This window comes from Pituophis catenifer, unplaced genomic scaffold (assembly GCF_029215685.1).
Source record: "Pituophis catenifer annectens isolate HBS135680 unplaced genomic scaffold, rPitCat1.0.hap2 SCAF_2, whole genome shotgun sequence".
Taxonomy (NCBI): Eukaryota; Metazoa; Chordata; class Lepidosauria; order Squamata; family Colubridae; genus Pituophis; species Pituophis catenifer.
The window spans coordinates 232,321,638-232,335,486 of NW_027256882.1; the positions used below are offsets into that span (position 1 = coordinate 232,321,638).

At 35.3% G+C, this 13,849-nt stretch overlaps 1 protein-coding gene across 1 annotated transcript in view; it reads right to left on the reverse strand.

The window, feature by feature from the left end:
• RASEF (RAS and EF-hand domain containing) overlaps positions 1 to 13,849 on the reverse strand; it is a 35,749-nt gene that overhangs the window by 6,635 nt on the left and 15,265 nt on the right. Inside the window, exons 4-12 of the mRNA XM_070935625.1 lie at positions 12,930 to 13,025; positions 11,899 to 11,976; positions 11,224 to 11,339; positions 11,071 to 11,139; positions 8,466 to 8,550; positions 7,751 to 7,842; positions 4,321 to 4,555; positions 3,647 to 3,784; positions 687 to 834 (exon numbers count right to left, since the gene is read on the reverse strand). Of these exons, the coding sequence (XP_070791726.1) occupies positions 687 to 834; positions 3,647 to 3,784; positions 4,321 to 4,555; positions 7,751 to 7,842; positions 8,466 to 8,550; positions 11,071 to 11,139; positions 11,224 to 11,339; positions 11,899 to 11,976; positions 12,930 to 13,025 (1,057 nt within the window). The remainder of the gene's footprint in view (positions 1 to 686; positions 835 to 3,646; positions 3,785 to 4,320; positions 4,556 to 7,750; positions 7,843 to 8,465; positions 8,551 to 11,070; positions 11,140 to 11,223; positions 11,340 to 11,898; positions 11,977 to 12,929; positions 13,026 to 13,849) is intronic.

The window sequence follows — 13,849 nt, forward strand, 5'->3', positions numbered from 1 at the left end:
TGGGCTGCTAGTTACTGTAGCTTGAGGTTAGGCGAGGGAGGGGTGGACAGGGAAACCAATGGTCTGGCAATAAGCATGTCAGTAAAGGAGGCATGTTGCAGACCTGTCATTCAAGGAATTTCTATTGGCAGTTGCTTGTCCTGTTATTTTGGATTCTTTTCTGCTGATCTTCAGATTTATAAATCTGTAACAGCCTACTACAATATGGTCTACATTTTACAGGGCATCTAGTCTAATCTGCTGCTCAGTGCAGGAATCCAGTAAATCAATCACAACAAGTGAACATTTAACCTGCATTGAAAACTCCAACAAAACTCCAGCAGATTGTCCCAGTGTTTAATTGTTCTCTCAGGAAATTCTCAGATTTTATATCAAAGTAATATAGTGTCAAAATCTGTATTCTAGTTTGGAGAATGGACCTAACTACATTTCCATCTCTCTGCCACTTTACTGTCTGTCCCTGTTTCCCTCTTAACTTCAACAGAAGTTTTGAGATAGGTCAGGACAAAGCCACATATGATGTCTTAAGATCCCTGGAAAAAGTCAAATGTAGAGGTGATTGAAAGACAAACTATTATAATCAAAACATGGTATCTATATTTTGAGGGGGGAAATATCTTCAAAACTCATCTATTAGCTCAGGCAGTTATGGGTGCCCTAGAAAAGGAAAATATAAAAAAACATACCCAGGGTTGCACTGGTGTTTCCTCGAAATTCATTTTTGCAAAGCCTCATAAGAAAGCTAGATTTTCCAACAGCTGCATCCCCGGCAAGAACTATCTTGTAGGCCTTCTCTGAGCTTGGGTATTTGGAATTGCTGTGTATAGAATCAACCTAATATAGCAAAACATGTACCATATTGACAACATTAAAATAATACTAAGCTTTGATTCAGCAATCTTATTTTTAAGGCTGTCAGCGCTAACACTGGAGCAACAAATAGCATGTGTGTATATATACATAAATACAATTAGTTGGTTATGCTGTAATTCTAGATATGATGATTAATTTCATCGCTGAAAACCAGCATAATGAAAATATTTCATCGGACATCATTGGGATTGGGACGGATGATATTTGTGTTTTCATTTATTGCAATGTCAATATTGCAATGCTTTCTATAAATCCAGTAGTATAGTACAATTTAGAATACTGAAAACTATATAGATTCCCACTTAACTAAAGTTATCAAAGAAATAACTGAAGGATGCAAAGCCTTCCTTGTCAATCAAAGCCTTTTAAAAAGTGGTAGCATGACAGCCGTTCATACAGAAATTAACAGGTGAGAAAAATTAAAATTTCTTTTTTTCTTTCAGGAGATTCACTAGGGCTATACATATTTTGAACATTATTTAAGGAAAGATTTTTTTAAAACCCATGCTAATGCAACTGCTCTACTTATTAAAGCAGCTATCACATTTTTCCAGGCGAGTGAGTCAGTTCCTTTAAGGCTCCCTTAAAGATGTGGCTGCTTTAATAAATTATGTCATTAAACCAGAGAAACTCTGAAAAAAGGATTTCTTACTGAAAGAGATGCTGAGCTTGTACAAGTTCAAAAGTATACTTCCTAATCATTTATAAAAGATACAGTGCCTAAATATCCAATAACACTGATTTAGTAATAACATAAAAATATGTATTTCCACTCTACATAATATGAAATTTGCTACCACAAAACATAGCTGCCTTTAAAAGGAGTGACTCATAAAATTTTGGCTTGCTATATAGTTGGTGGACCTGAAGGCCAATGAACTGATGTTTTCGTATCTTATTTATATGAAGGTTGATGGAGATGGCTAAACTGACTGCTTTGATTAAAGACAAAAATACAATTACTTTTGTTTCTACTTGGAAGCTGCTTCTAGACTTAGTGCTCAAGGAGGGAGAAAATGAAACTTTGACTTTGGCTTTTGTTATAGAAATGGCTAGTTTATACTGTTATGTAAAAGTAAAAAGTTAGGTTTGATGTTATTATTTTATTCTACGGCACCAAAGGAAGTCAGAAGTCAAAGCCTTTTTTTTTCTTTTTCCCCCTTTTCCCACAATTTTCCCTTCCCTTTTCCCTCTCTTATTTTTCCTACTATTTTCTTTTGTATTTCTGTACTCTTATGATATTAATACATAAACAAAAACTTTGGAACGAAAAGGGTCATCTGGGTGGCTATCAGTAATGAAACAGTGGAGTAAATAAGCCTTCCCAGTATTGTTCCCTTTACATTTGTTTTGGCCAAGAACATAAAGGACGCAGTTAACAAAGGTGAATTAAGGATTCCCAGACTGAAGATGAGTTTTATGCAAACATATCACAAACTCTCAAAGTCACCAAACAACATACAAAATACCCCTTCATTCAAAAGGGTGAGAGCAAGAAGCCAGAATTTAAAGCCTTGAGAAAATATGAAACTCCCTGAAATCTTTGCACTGCAATGAACAATCGACTTGTTACATGTGATGCTTTGTTCTTGTCTGCAGTAAATTCTCTAATCTAGCCAAGCTGTGTTTGCGAGTTTTCTGCCAAGTCAAACTGAGAAACTGAACTAAGGATTAAGTGTCTGGAGATCTATAATTTACTGTTGAGCTCAGGGATGAAGTCTGAGCAAGTTTGTAAGAACTCTGAGAGGTATATTCCCTATTCCTCCAACAGTTTTAGAGGATAGGAGGCAGGGAAGATTGGTCGACTCTAGTGGACTTCTGACAGATTTTAAAGTAGTTTATGTCTTTATGTCTGGTGATTTCTGGATTTACTAATTAAAAATGAGGTTTTTCCAGGAAGAAGGAAACTGAGATAGGCAATTTATAAAAGTGGAAAAGTTGACATGACTACAAATTGTGCAAAGATCAGAAGTCACTTCTTTAGATATCTTTTCTTGTTTGTCTTTTGTGGTTCCTCACTTATTTTACATCATTTTTGGTTTTTCTATTTTTTCTTTTTAAGTTACTATTTTTTTTCATCTTGTATAAAATTTTCTTTCATTATAAAAGATGTTAAAAAGTGTTTTATGTCTTATAATGCATTATAAAAATGTCATAAAGTACATTTTTATATTAGCATAACATGCCTTAAAATCACTGGAGGACTTTTTTTGTTTGGGTTAAGTTTTTAAGTTTAAATTATAAAAGACTTTCAAAGATAAAATTTCAGGAAACTCAGTTACATAACAACAAGACAAGATGTTGGTGCACTCTTTCTGAAGATTTCACTGAGCTTTGTAAATAATAATCTGATAGCCAATAAAATCAGTGAAGCTTGCATCTGAATTGGCATCCATAGTACCGGATGTTTATGCTAAGCCAAGCTTGTTTGGTTCAGAGAATGCACTGTACTATAAACCTAGTTATAGTTATTTATTCAATAAAGTACACCATAGGATAATGTGTCAACAAAAGAATAACATGATTAGTTCTTCACTGCAAAAAAAGGCCTCAGATTTCCATCAGTTGCTCCTTGATGCCATATGGAAAATACCTTTTGACAGTAAAAACATAGTGAAAAAATGAAACGGCACATAGGAAGGGAAAGAAGAATTCGAGCTTAAAAATTCAAGGATACACTGAATACACTGATATTTTGGTTGTTCTGAAGGGTGCCCTTTCAATCTCAGCCATTGTGGTTTTAAGAGTAAATATGGCACTCTATATTTGATACCTGTGGAGAGAATGCAGGGATGTGTTTCCTTGTCGAAGCTCGAGAACTGCTTTGATTGACTGACTGGTCAGGTTTCCAATACAATACTGTATTTACGTCATCAGGACTGTATACCTCTTCATCTCGTATCTCTGGGACCTGCAGAAAACAAGATGTGTAACTAACCTGCCTTGGAAAACACTATTGTTAATGAAAGGGAGGGAGGGGGAGAGAGAGAGAGATCAATCTACTGCCATAATCCAATTTGACTCTCAGTTAATACATGTCATACAAGATTATTTTTTTTCATTTGTATGGGTAGCATTTACAGATTCCCCTTGGAGAACTGGAGTAAATTCTTCAACTATTACATTCCATCTATTAAAATTGTAGACCGTCTCTTTCCTGTAGGTTAAGATGGATATATATATATTTACTATGTCATTCTACAGGATGGGATGCAATGAATAAGCATCCACTCTTCCCCCGAAACTCTGTGAAGAGTAACCACAGAAATAATGTGGTCAATTAACCACATTAAATGTAAAACCTGCAATTCCTTTACTTATTTAAACACACGTATTTCCATCTTATATGAGGTTCTAGTTAACTCTCTGACAAGCAGGAGGTGATTCTGCTTTTAAACACCAATCTGAACATTTTAAAATGTATGGTTAACATGCTCCGTAGCTTACGTCTGTGTCAGAAGCATCACCCGGGAAGTTTTCCTGCAGACACTGTGTTCTCTCAGATGTTCTTTGATGCTTGGATTCCACTTCTGAATCATATTCATTGGAATCTCTTAATGTAGACAAGCCGCTATCAAAGCAGCTTTCAGGCAAGCTGTCAACTTCACAGTTTATCCTCTGCATTGGATCACAAAGTGCGAGGGAGTCATACTCTTCATCCACGTAGGATGAATGAGACAGCCTGATTGAGATATAAGGAGACATAACTATTGGAAAGGCAATGCAAAGGGTAAAGTTCAAACCCTCAGCCACAAAACGTAGCCTTTGCGGCAGTTACTTTCAACCGAGCCTACCTCACAGGGATTCCTGCTATGGAACAAATTTGAGGAAGTGTGTTGTGATCCTCTAGACATTTAGCCAATTATATTTCACATGGGGAAATATACAGAGGATATGGATAATTATACTGACATTCAGTCAGGGAGAGCAGACCTACGTACTAATGTTAATGGGGCTACCCTTGAAAAGTGTTCGGAGACTACAGTTGGTCCAGAACGCAGCTGCGTGAGCTGTCATAGATGCACCTAGGTACACCCACATTACACCAATTCTCCGTGAGCTGCACTGGCTCCCTATTTGTCTCCGGTCACAATTCAAGGTGTTGGTTATTACCTTTAAAGCTCTACATGGCTCAGGACCAGGGTATCTTCGAGACTGCCTTCTACCGCATAACTCCCAACAACCGGTAAGATCAGAGTTGGTCTCCTCCGGGTCCCGTCAGCTGAACAATGCCGGCTGGCGGGCCCGCAGGGGAGGGCCTTCTCTGTGGCTGCTCCAGCTCTCTGGAACCAGTTACCTCCTGAGGTCCTGACCATCCCCACCCTATTGGCCTTCCGAAAAGCGGTGAAGACCTAGCTTTTCCAGCAGGCTTGGGGCCGTTGATCTCGCTCTTGCAATCCGGCAATGAGTTTTAATGTTTTTAATGTTTTTAATTTTTAAATGTTTTTTTTTAAATGCATTGTGAGCCACCCTGAGTCTTCAGAGAGGGGCGGCATACAAATTGAATTAATAAATAATAAATAAATAAATAAATAAATAAATAAATAAATAAATAAATAAATAAATAAATAAATAAATAAAATAGAAGTTGCAACTAAGACATATATAAGTGTTGTCATCCTGTTCCACTACACTAGAATAGTCTGAATAATTTCAAAGACTAATCGTGGTTAAACGTCTTTTGAAGTACAGTGCTAAAACATTAAAATAAAGTACAATAGTAAAGCACTTAAGGCCTAGTTTGTTTTTTATATGCTTATTTCATTACAGTATTTACATCCCAATTTCTCAACATTCAAGTTTAAGAAACAGAATTTAAGGGGAAAAAATGTTTAAATTCCTTCAAATTTTGTAGTTAACATAGAATAGAACACACATCTCTTAAAGCATTTCCCCAAAAAATGCATGCTAGAGAAACTCTATTCTGAAAACTGAGAGAAAATTTGTATTTCTTGAAACTTTCTTCTTAACTTAGGTGATATACATAATACCAAGTCTTAAATTTACAAAATTATTCCAGAGAGTAAAAATGCTAGGCTCCCATTCAAAATGATTAATGAATGAGAAGTATTAACTTTAATTCATGAAAATCTCTCAGGGACAAAATCAATACATCTGTTTCCAACAATCATTTCCCTTGTTAGATGATCATACGATTCCACTAGAGAGCAGCATAGGGTAGGCAACCAATGTTCTATATTAAAGTTACCATAAACATTATGTTATACATATTAGGGGGCTCCAATCTTGGCAACTTTAAGACTTGTGGACATGCTGGCTGGGAAATTTTGGGAGTTGAAGCCCACAAGTCTTAAGGTAGCCAAGGCTGGACACCTCTGCACTATAGGAAACCTACAAATTGCCCAGAGTATCTACTTGCTTCTAGTTTCCATCTTGAGCACACCACCAACTGTATCATCTATTTAACAGAGACACCCGACTGATGGAATTAAACCAGTGGTGAAATCTAAAATTTGTTACTACCGGTTCTGTGGGCGTGGCTTGGGGGTGGGGTAATGTGACTGGGTGGGCGTGGCCAATTTTTTTTTAACTTTTAAAACCATTTTTTCTTCAGCGAAGAGGTTGTAAAAAAAATGCTTTCAAAAGACTCTGATGATCCCAGCTGAGTTGCCTAATTGGCAGAGACTTTTTTAAAAAGCCTCTGTCGATCAGGCAACTCAGCATGGATCATCAGAGGCATTTAAAAGAAAAAAAGGGATTTTTTCTTTTAAAAGCCTCTGAAGATCGCAGCTGAGCCGCGCGATCATCAGAGGCTTTTTTTTTAACTTTTAAAAGCATTTTTTCGGTCAAAGGGGTTGCTTTTAAAAGTAAAAAAAAAGCCTCTGATGATTGTGTGGCTCAGCTGGGTATGGGGGGGGAGGCAGGGATTTTTGCTACCGGTTCTCCAAACCACCCGCCTCCATCGCTACTGGATCAGGTGATCTGGTCCGAACTGGGAGCATTTCACCCCTGAATTAAACTATATATACCAAAGACTAAATTACCCACACAACAAGATCAACAGACAAATCTATAGATCCAGATTGATTCCCAGAAGAATCTACTAAAAGACTGACAACAAGACTCAAATACTTTCTTTTTCTCTCCAGTCCATCTCACCCTAATTTAAATCCTACATCAATCTAATCATTCTACTGCGCTGCTTGTTGGTATAAAAAGGTGGTACCAGACTCCTTTTGGATTTTTGGATACCTCAAACTAACAGTACTCTGTCCTTCAACTTCTAGTAACTGTAATCGTTTTATGAAAGATTAGTGATACCAATTAGCTCCTATCTGGATGCTACAGAATAAGGAAGAGACAGACTGCTGACTAATCCAATATAACTTTCCAAACCTAAATCAGGTTCTTGAGATAAAGAAAGAAACCACCAGAGATGGAAATGTCATGAACTCAGATCAATCCATGTATTAAAAATAAGAACTGTAGACTCAGAACCCACTGTTTAATCATGCACAGCAACAATGAAAACTAGCTTTTATCAAGTGAGAATAATTAATCAGTGGAATGGCTTGCCTCCAAATTTGTGGGTGCTCCACCACTGGAGGTTTTCAAGAAGACACTGAACAGCCATTTTGTTCTGAATGATATAGGCTCTCCTGTTATGGGCAGGTGATTGAACTAGAAGACCTCCAAGGTCCCTTCCAACCCTATTATTCTATGCTCATTATTTCAACCCTATCTTGGGTTGTCAGAGATTGAATCTGAGAATGAGTCCAACCTTATCATGAAGCTCTAGAAAAAGAAATGTATCTGAAAGGTAGAAAACTGCTTGACTCAGTCTTTAGAATATTACTTAACACATATATATTCAGTTTTTCAAACTGTATCATTTTAAAGGCATAATCAATTCTACCTGTCGTATTGTGGATTTTGGGGAGAATGACCACGACCACATTTGGGACTGCTTCTGGACACTGTGTTTCCAGGGGAAATATTTGTTAGACGCTGAAAAACACACACATGAATTAGAAAGTTTTGAGATAACCTGGAAAAAGTTGGTTTAAGATCATCTCTTTATCTACCAAAACATTTTTTTCTTGATTACAGTTATTTCAATTTTGGAAAATTCAAAACAAAAACATATTCAATCATTATGTGTCTAATTGGGGGGGTGGGAGTAGGGGGGAGGGAGTTAAATGAAGCATCCCCTTGGTATAATGTTTTCCCAAAAATAATTTTTCTTATGAAATAAAAAAATAATTCTATATGTGCATGCTATCTACTTTAATTATAGAAAAAAATACAAAATTATAAAATAAATAAGCAATATTAGATTCAATAACCAAAACTTTTTTCTCAAGATACAATTCTAAGTAATTCAGTGGGTTTTTTTTTTCTAAATAGAAACAGAATTAACCTATCAAAGTATGTACATTTATGGCCCATTAAATACACAGGACTTATTTCCATTTTAAAAAGCTTAGGATTGTTTTGATAGAAATACAGAAGATTTATTATATTTCAGGGACTCCAATTTCGGTGTTTTATTGAGATGCCCAGAAGAAAAAAACAATCTACTAATTAATATATAATTAATTACATGTTGAATATGCAATGTTCAAACCTACCAGTGATCTGTTGTATATACTCCAACTGTTCTCTAATGCACTTCTTAAGCCATCATTACTGTCATGTAGTTTCCTGTTAGCTGACCTAAAATCAAGACAGAGGGGAAAAATTGCCTTACAAGAAGTCAACCCTAGCAATTGCAATTTAAGTTGGTTTAAGAAATGCAACAAAAATAAGAGAATGAAAGGGGTTCCATGTTCCTTTCATAAAGGTTAGGAAAATGGCAGAATGGTTCAATAAATAGTTTGATAAATGCCTTTCTGTCTGTCTGTGTTTGTATCTTTGAGTCAGTTTTATGTGTATATCTTTGAGTATATCAGCGTATATCAGTTTTGACTCCTGGCAACTGCCTGGACAAGTCCCTGTAGTTTTCTTGGTAAAATTTTGAAAGCAGTTTGCCATTGCATGTTTCTTAGGGCAGAGTGAGAATGAGAATGAGAATGAGAATGAGAATGAGAATGAGAGAGAGAGAGGGAGGGAGGGAGGGAGAGGGAGAGGGAGAGGGAGAGAAAGAGAAAGAGAAAGAAAAAGAGAAAGAGAAAGAGAAAGAGAAAGAGAAAGAGAAAGAGAAAGCGAAAGAGAAAGCGAAAGAGAAAGAGAACGAGAAAGAGAAAGAGAAGCCCAAGAACACACAGCTGGCTTTTTACCAAAAGCAGGGCTGGAACTCACTCTCCGTTTGTAGTTGATGCATACACCAAAATGGATCTCTTTCAGTGTTAATACAGCCCTAATGGTTATCATATGTATGGGTACCACTAGCCCCAAAACAGGAAAAAGAAATAATTGCTCCTATAATTACAAAGACTCCATGTTTGCTCATTTGAGAAGGGCCAAACTGCTAGTTTTTCATTCCCTACTCCACTGCCTTTTTGCCAATCTGAAAGTTCATGAGGCCCCAATCCAAATTAACAGGAAGAAAAATGATAAGATACTACAAAAAAGATGAGATTTTTCATTTTAAACACCATCAAGCCCCTTCGCATCATTCTCCCTGATTCTGAAACCCTCCATGTATCTTAGGTTACATGTATCATGTACTTTCATGTAGAAAGTTTGACAAGTGATGGGAGTTATAATTCAGATCTAGAAGGCAACAGATTAGGGAAGAATGACATAGTTATCCAAGCAATTGTTAAAAATGAGTAAGGTAGTAAAACAATTTAGTGATAGCTCTGAGCAGTCCGCTGCAACTAAGTTTTGCTTTTTGCCTGTACATAAGCCTCAACCTATATAAAGTTAAAGAACTTTGAAGCAGCAGAACTGATTGTATTATTTTACACAACAGATGAAGGTGGGGAGCCCACTTTTTAATGGTCTCCCATGTTTAAAATCAAATATTTTGAAATCCAAAAGCTACCGTATCACAGCAAAGTGATTAAGATAAAACTTTGAAAAGAACAAAAACCTCTCAGAATGTTTCCATGAAATTCAATATACAGGAAGAAACAAAAAACAGCATTTATTTCTAAAATAAATATTAGGCTTCTGCAATGCTCAAGATTGAAATTTTGAGGAATGTTTTGGAATGTGTGGGGCCCTAATGCACCTGCCTCACTAAAGCAGCTTTGTCCAAGACTGCACAGTTGCAGAAGAAGCCTTCCCATAGTATCTATGCAGTAAGAAACTAATGTGGGTGCTTTACTGAGTCACAAACAGGCTGACTTCACAATGCAAAGCACCTCTTCAAAAGAATACACAGCTACAATAACATCCAGTGCTTATATGTCACCACAAAGACCATAGAGTAAGGCCCAAGTATGTTATTCCAGAGGGGTTATTTCAAAGTTTATGTGGAGAAGGCTGATTCTACGTAGCCACTTTAGCAGTCATGTGTTCTTGGAGCAAAGCCTCCAATAATTATCTTAGTTCTGAGACAAAATTATTCAATTTGAACTTATCTATTTTACTGCAGATCAGTTCATTTCCTCCAGTTCATTTTATCCCAAGAACATTCAACCAAGTATTAGTAATTAAGTAAGCATTAAATATTACTTTGTTATACTATATTTTCAGGTACTTTGGACCTAGTGTAATATTAAGATGTTACATGTAATGTAATAACCACTGTTTTAATTGTTTAGTTTGATAGTTTTAATATGGTTTTATATGTTGTTTTAAATTTTGATTGAAACCTGCCCAATGTTGGTTAGGAGATGGGCAGCTAAATAAATGTTTTAAATAAATACATCCTTTTGGAAAGGAACATACAAATAAATAAATAAAATGCAGTGGACTATGGCTCATTTAGAATTCAGTGACCTAAAAACCTGTAAGATTATAGACTTTGGTCAGTAGAGATATAAAAATGAAAAATAAATAAAAATGATTAAATTTTATTTCTGAACAAAGGAATGCTTCCAAAGATCATACCGGTTTCCTATAATATCAAATGGAGCTTAATACTGTGACTATGTTTTATCTACCAGGCAGGCTGATTAAAATATAGATCAGGGAACTGGAGATACCTTTCCCCCCAAAAAGAGAGCGCTGTTCTTTCACAGAAAAAAAAGAGAGCTTTTCTTTTCCCCATTGGAGATCCTAACTTCTAAATATCAAAATTTATAAATGAAAACATTTTAAAAACAGAATTATTTAGCAGCTTACTGTAATATTGCTATCTGCCTCTCCAAGCTATCTCTGTCTTCAGTGTACTCTCTGATCATGTCTAGATCTCTGCAAAGAGAATAGTTTAGGGGGAATTAGTTTGGTTTTTTACCAACAACAACTTACTATGTATCTCTAGAGATATTCTCTTACCTTTCTGAATTCAAACTTTGATCTGCAATATCACTTTTTAAAGCATCTAATTCACTCTGAAGGAAAGCTATATTTGTCTGTGCTTCCATAAGATCTTTTTTAAGTTTCTGGTTTTCCTAAAAACAGAAATTTTAAAAATGAAACATTCAAAAATAGTAATTCATGCAATAATGATTCATGAAATTAAACAAGTTTTTTGGCTACTTTGATAAATTATTTCATCAACCTATGAACTACGTGAATAGTCACCAGCTTAAAATAAAAGGATTACTTATTTCTGTACTGGTTTCGCATTTGTACCGAACCTCTTTCCCCACAAAATCTGTTTGTAGCTTTTCAAAACTCCCTAGAATAGATATTCATGGTATGCACAAGGCCACAGAACTATAAAAATTCCATCTCACTGTTCCACCAGTAGGAAAACATGTCTGCATCTAAGGACCAGTCTGTATTTTATTGTTATACACACTACTTACCCATTAACTACTTGTTAATATATGGAGCTAAACACACCACATACCCAGGAAAATGTTTTTTTTTCCCTCTCCCTAAAATTCTATTCGTTCATTTGAATTCCCTGACAGTTCAAGAAAATGTCAAATTTCACCAAGCCAGAAGAGGCAACAAAAATACTAGTTACGTTGAGACTGATAGGCTAAATGAGGAAATTCATACCAAGGTCAGATCATGTATCCTTCTTTTTAATACTGTCAAATCTTCTTTGTGATTAATGTGTTTAGATTGTTCCTCAAGCTGTAAACAATAAAGAAAACGTAAAAGTTATAAGGAAATTTCTCTGACTGCCTCACTACAATGCAAAGGGAATCAAACCTTTCACAAAAATGCTCAAGAACTCAATTGTTTTCTGTATAGGTTATTTGAGGGCAGCTTTTAAAACTAGCTAACTAGTTTTATTAAATTAAAAACTAACAACTTGAGACAGTACTACACTATTAAACTAGTCATTAACTTCCTGAGCTATTATCACCAATACAAATAATTTATGGTGTGAAGCAATGAATAACTGAAGAACAAAGAATGATTGCATAATGATAATTGAAAAATTAAAACAATAACTGGAAAGCTAAGAATTAACTAATCTTCAATTCACAGAAAGGTTTCCCAATCTGTCAACAAAAGGAATTCCTGCTCATTTTAGGCTATAGCTAAATCCTTACTTTCAAGCTGACCAAAGTCTATTTAGATTTACCAGATGCTTTGATAATTCAAAACCTAATTGTCAAACACTGTTATTATTAGGGAACTGAGTAACCAAAAGGCATGTGACTGGAGAAAGGCTCATTAAGGTCAATAGATTCTTATTTGTGGTTATTCAGACAAGCAATTGCGGACATTAACTCTAGACTTCAATGAGCAGATTTACTCCCAAAATACAACAGAGCTAACCTCTCACTTTTTGAAATAACGAAATACTAATTGCCTTGTAAAAAGAATGAAGAAGGACACATTTAAAACCATTTAGTTCTGTTTCATAACCATACCATAGAACACAATTCCTTTGTTTTTAAGGAATCATCACTTTGTTCTGTTATCTCAGGGATTAAAATATGTGAAGTTCATTTTTCAATAAGATGAAAGTCAAGTTTCTTGTCTGTTTAATTGCTTCAAAGATAGCAGAACATTTACAGAGAATCAGGCCTGGACCTATTTAGCCATGCACTCATCACCATTAAGGGTGTACATACCATTTTTAATTTTTTTATTGTCACTTGGAGATCCCCCACTTCAGTTTCATATTGACGCTTGAGATCATTCAAAGCTTCTTCTGCTTTACGCTTCTCCTGAAACATTTTACGCATTTGTTAAATTACAAATGGCAGACTTAAGCAGTTCTAATTCAGCAGAACACGTATCTGTTTTAATTATACAGTTGGCCAATCTAAAAGCATTCATATATGACTAGATATGCACAAAGATTTGCTATTGTACATGTTTCATGTCACCTGAAAATAAACACAAAAAAGCACATACTCTACAATAATTATTAGCACACAAAGCACTATTTGACTGTATCACAAGTCATACTTGCTTCGGTAAAAACTATGTGCTAATAAAACTTATAGTTCAGAACTATCCCACAAAGTAAATATCACAGCAGCAATCTTGCATTTACATTTGAGGCGTCTTTCTTTTTAACAGTACATTTGTGAAGAACAGAGTAAGATAAGCAGAATTTCAAGAATGATAAGCAAACTACATTATTATAGGCTGCTCTTAATATTTAGATGGCAATTAATACACAGAAAATACCCATTTGCTATTGTTTCATCAAATACAAACCCATTCCTTAGTAAAGTCATAAATGTCCATTGCACACACATTACTTGCAACAGTTTGTTTTTCCTTCTCTAAAAGCAAGTTCTCCTCATTCCACAGGAGAAAAACAATATTTTTGAAACTCAGGGATACTTCAAAATCTATTTATAATCAGAACCAAGATTATAACTATTGTATACATTGCTATTAGTTGTTGACAGCCACATAAATTGGTTTAACTAGAATTTATTTAATTAGCTTGGTTCATACAAAATACTGAGCTTGATTTATAAAACATAAACCATATTTTGCAAACTTTACTTCAGAACCTAATTTAAAATCATAATAT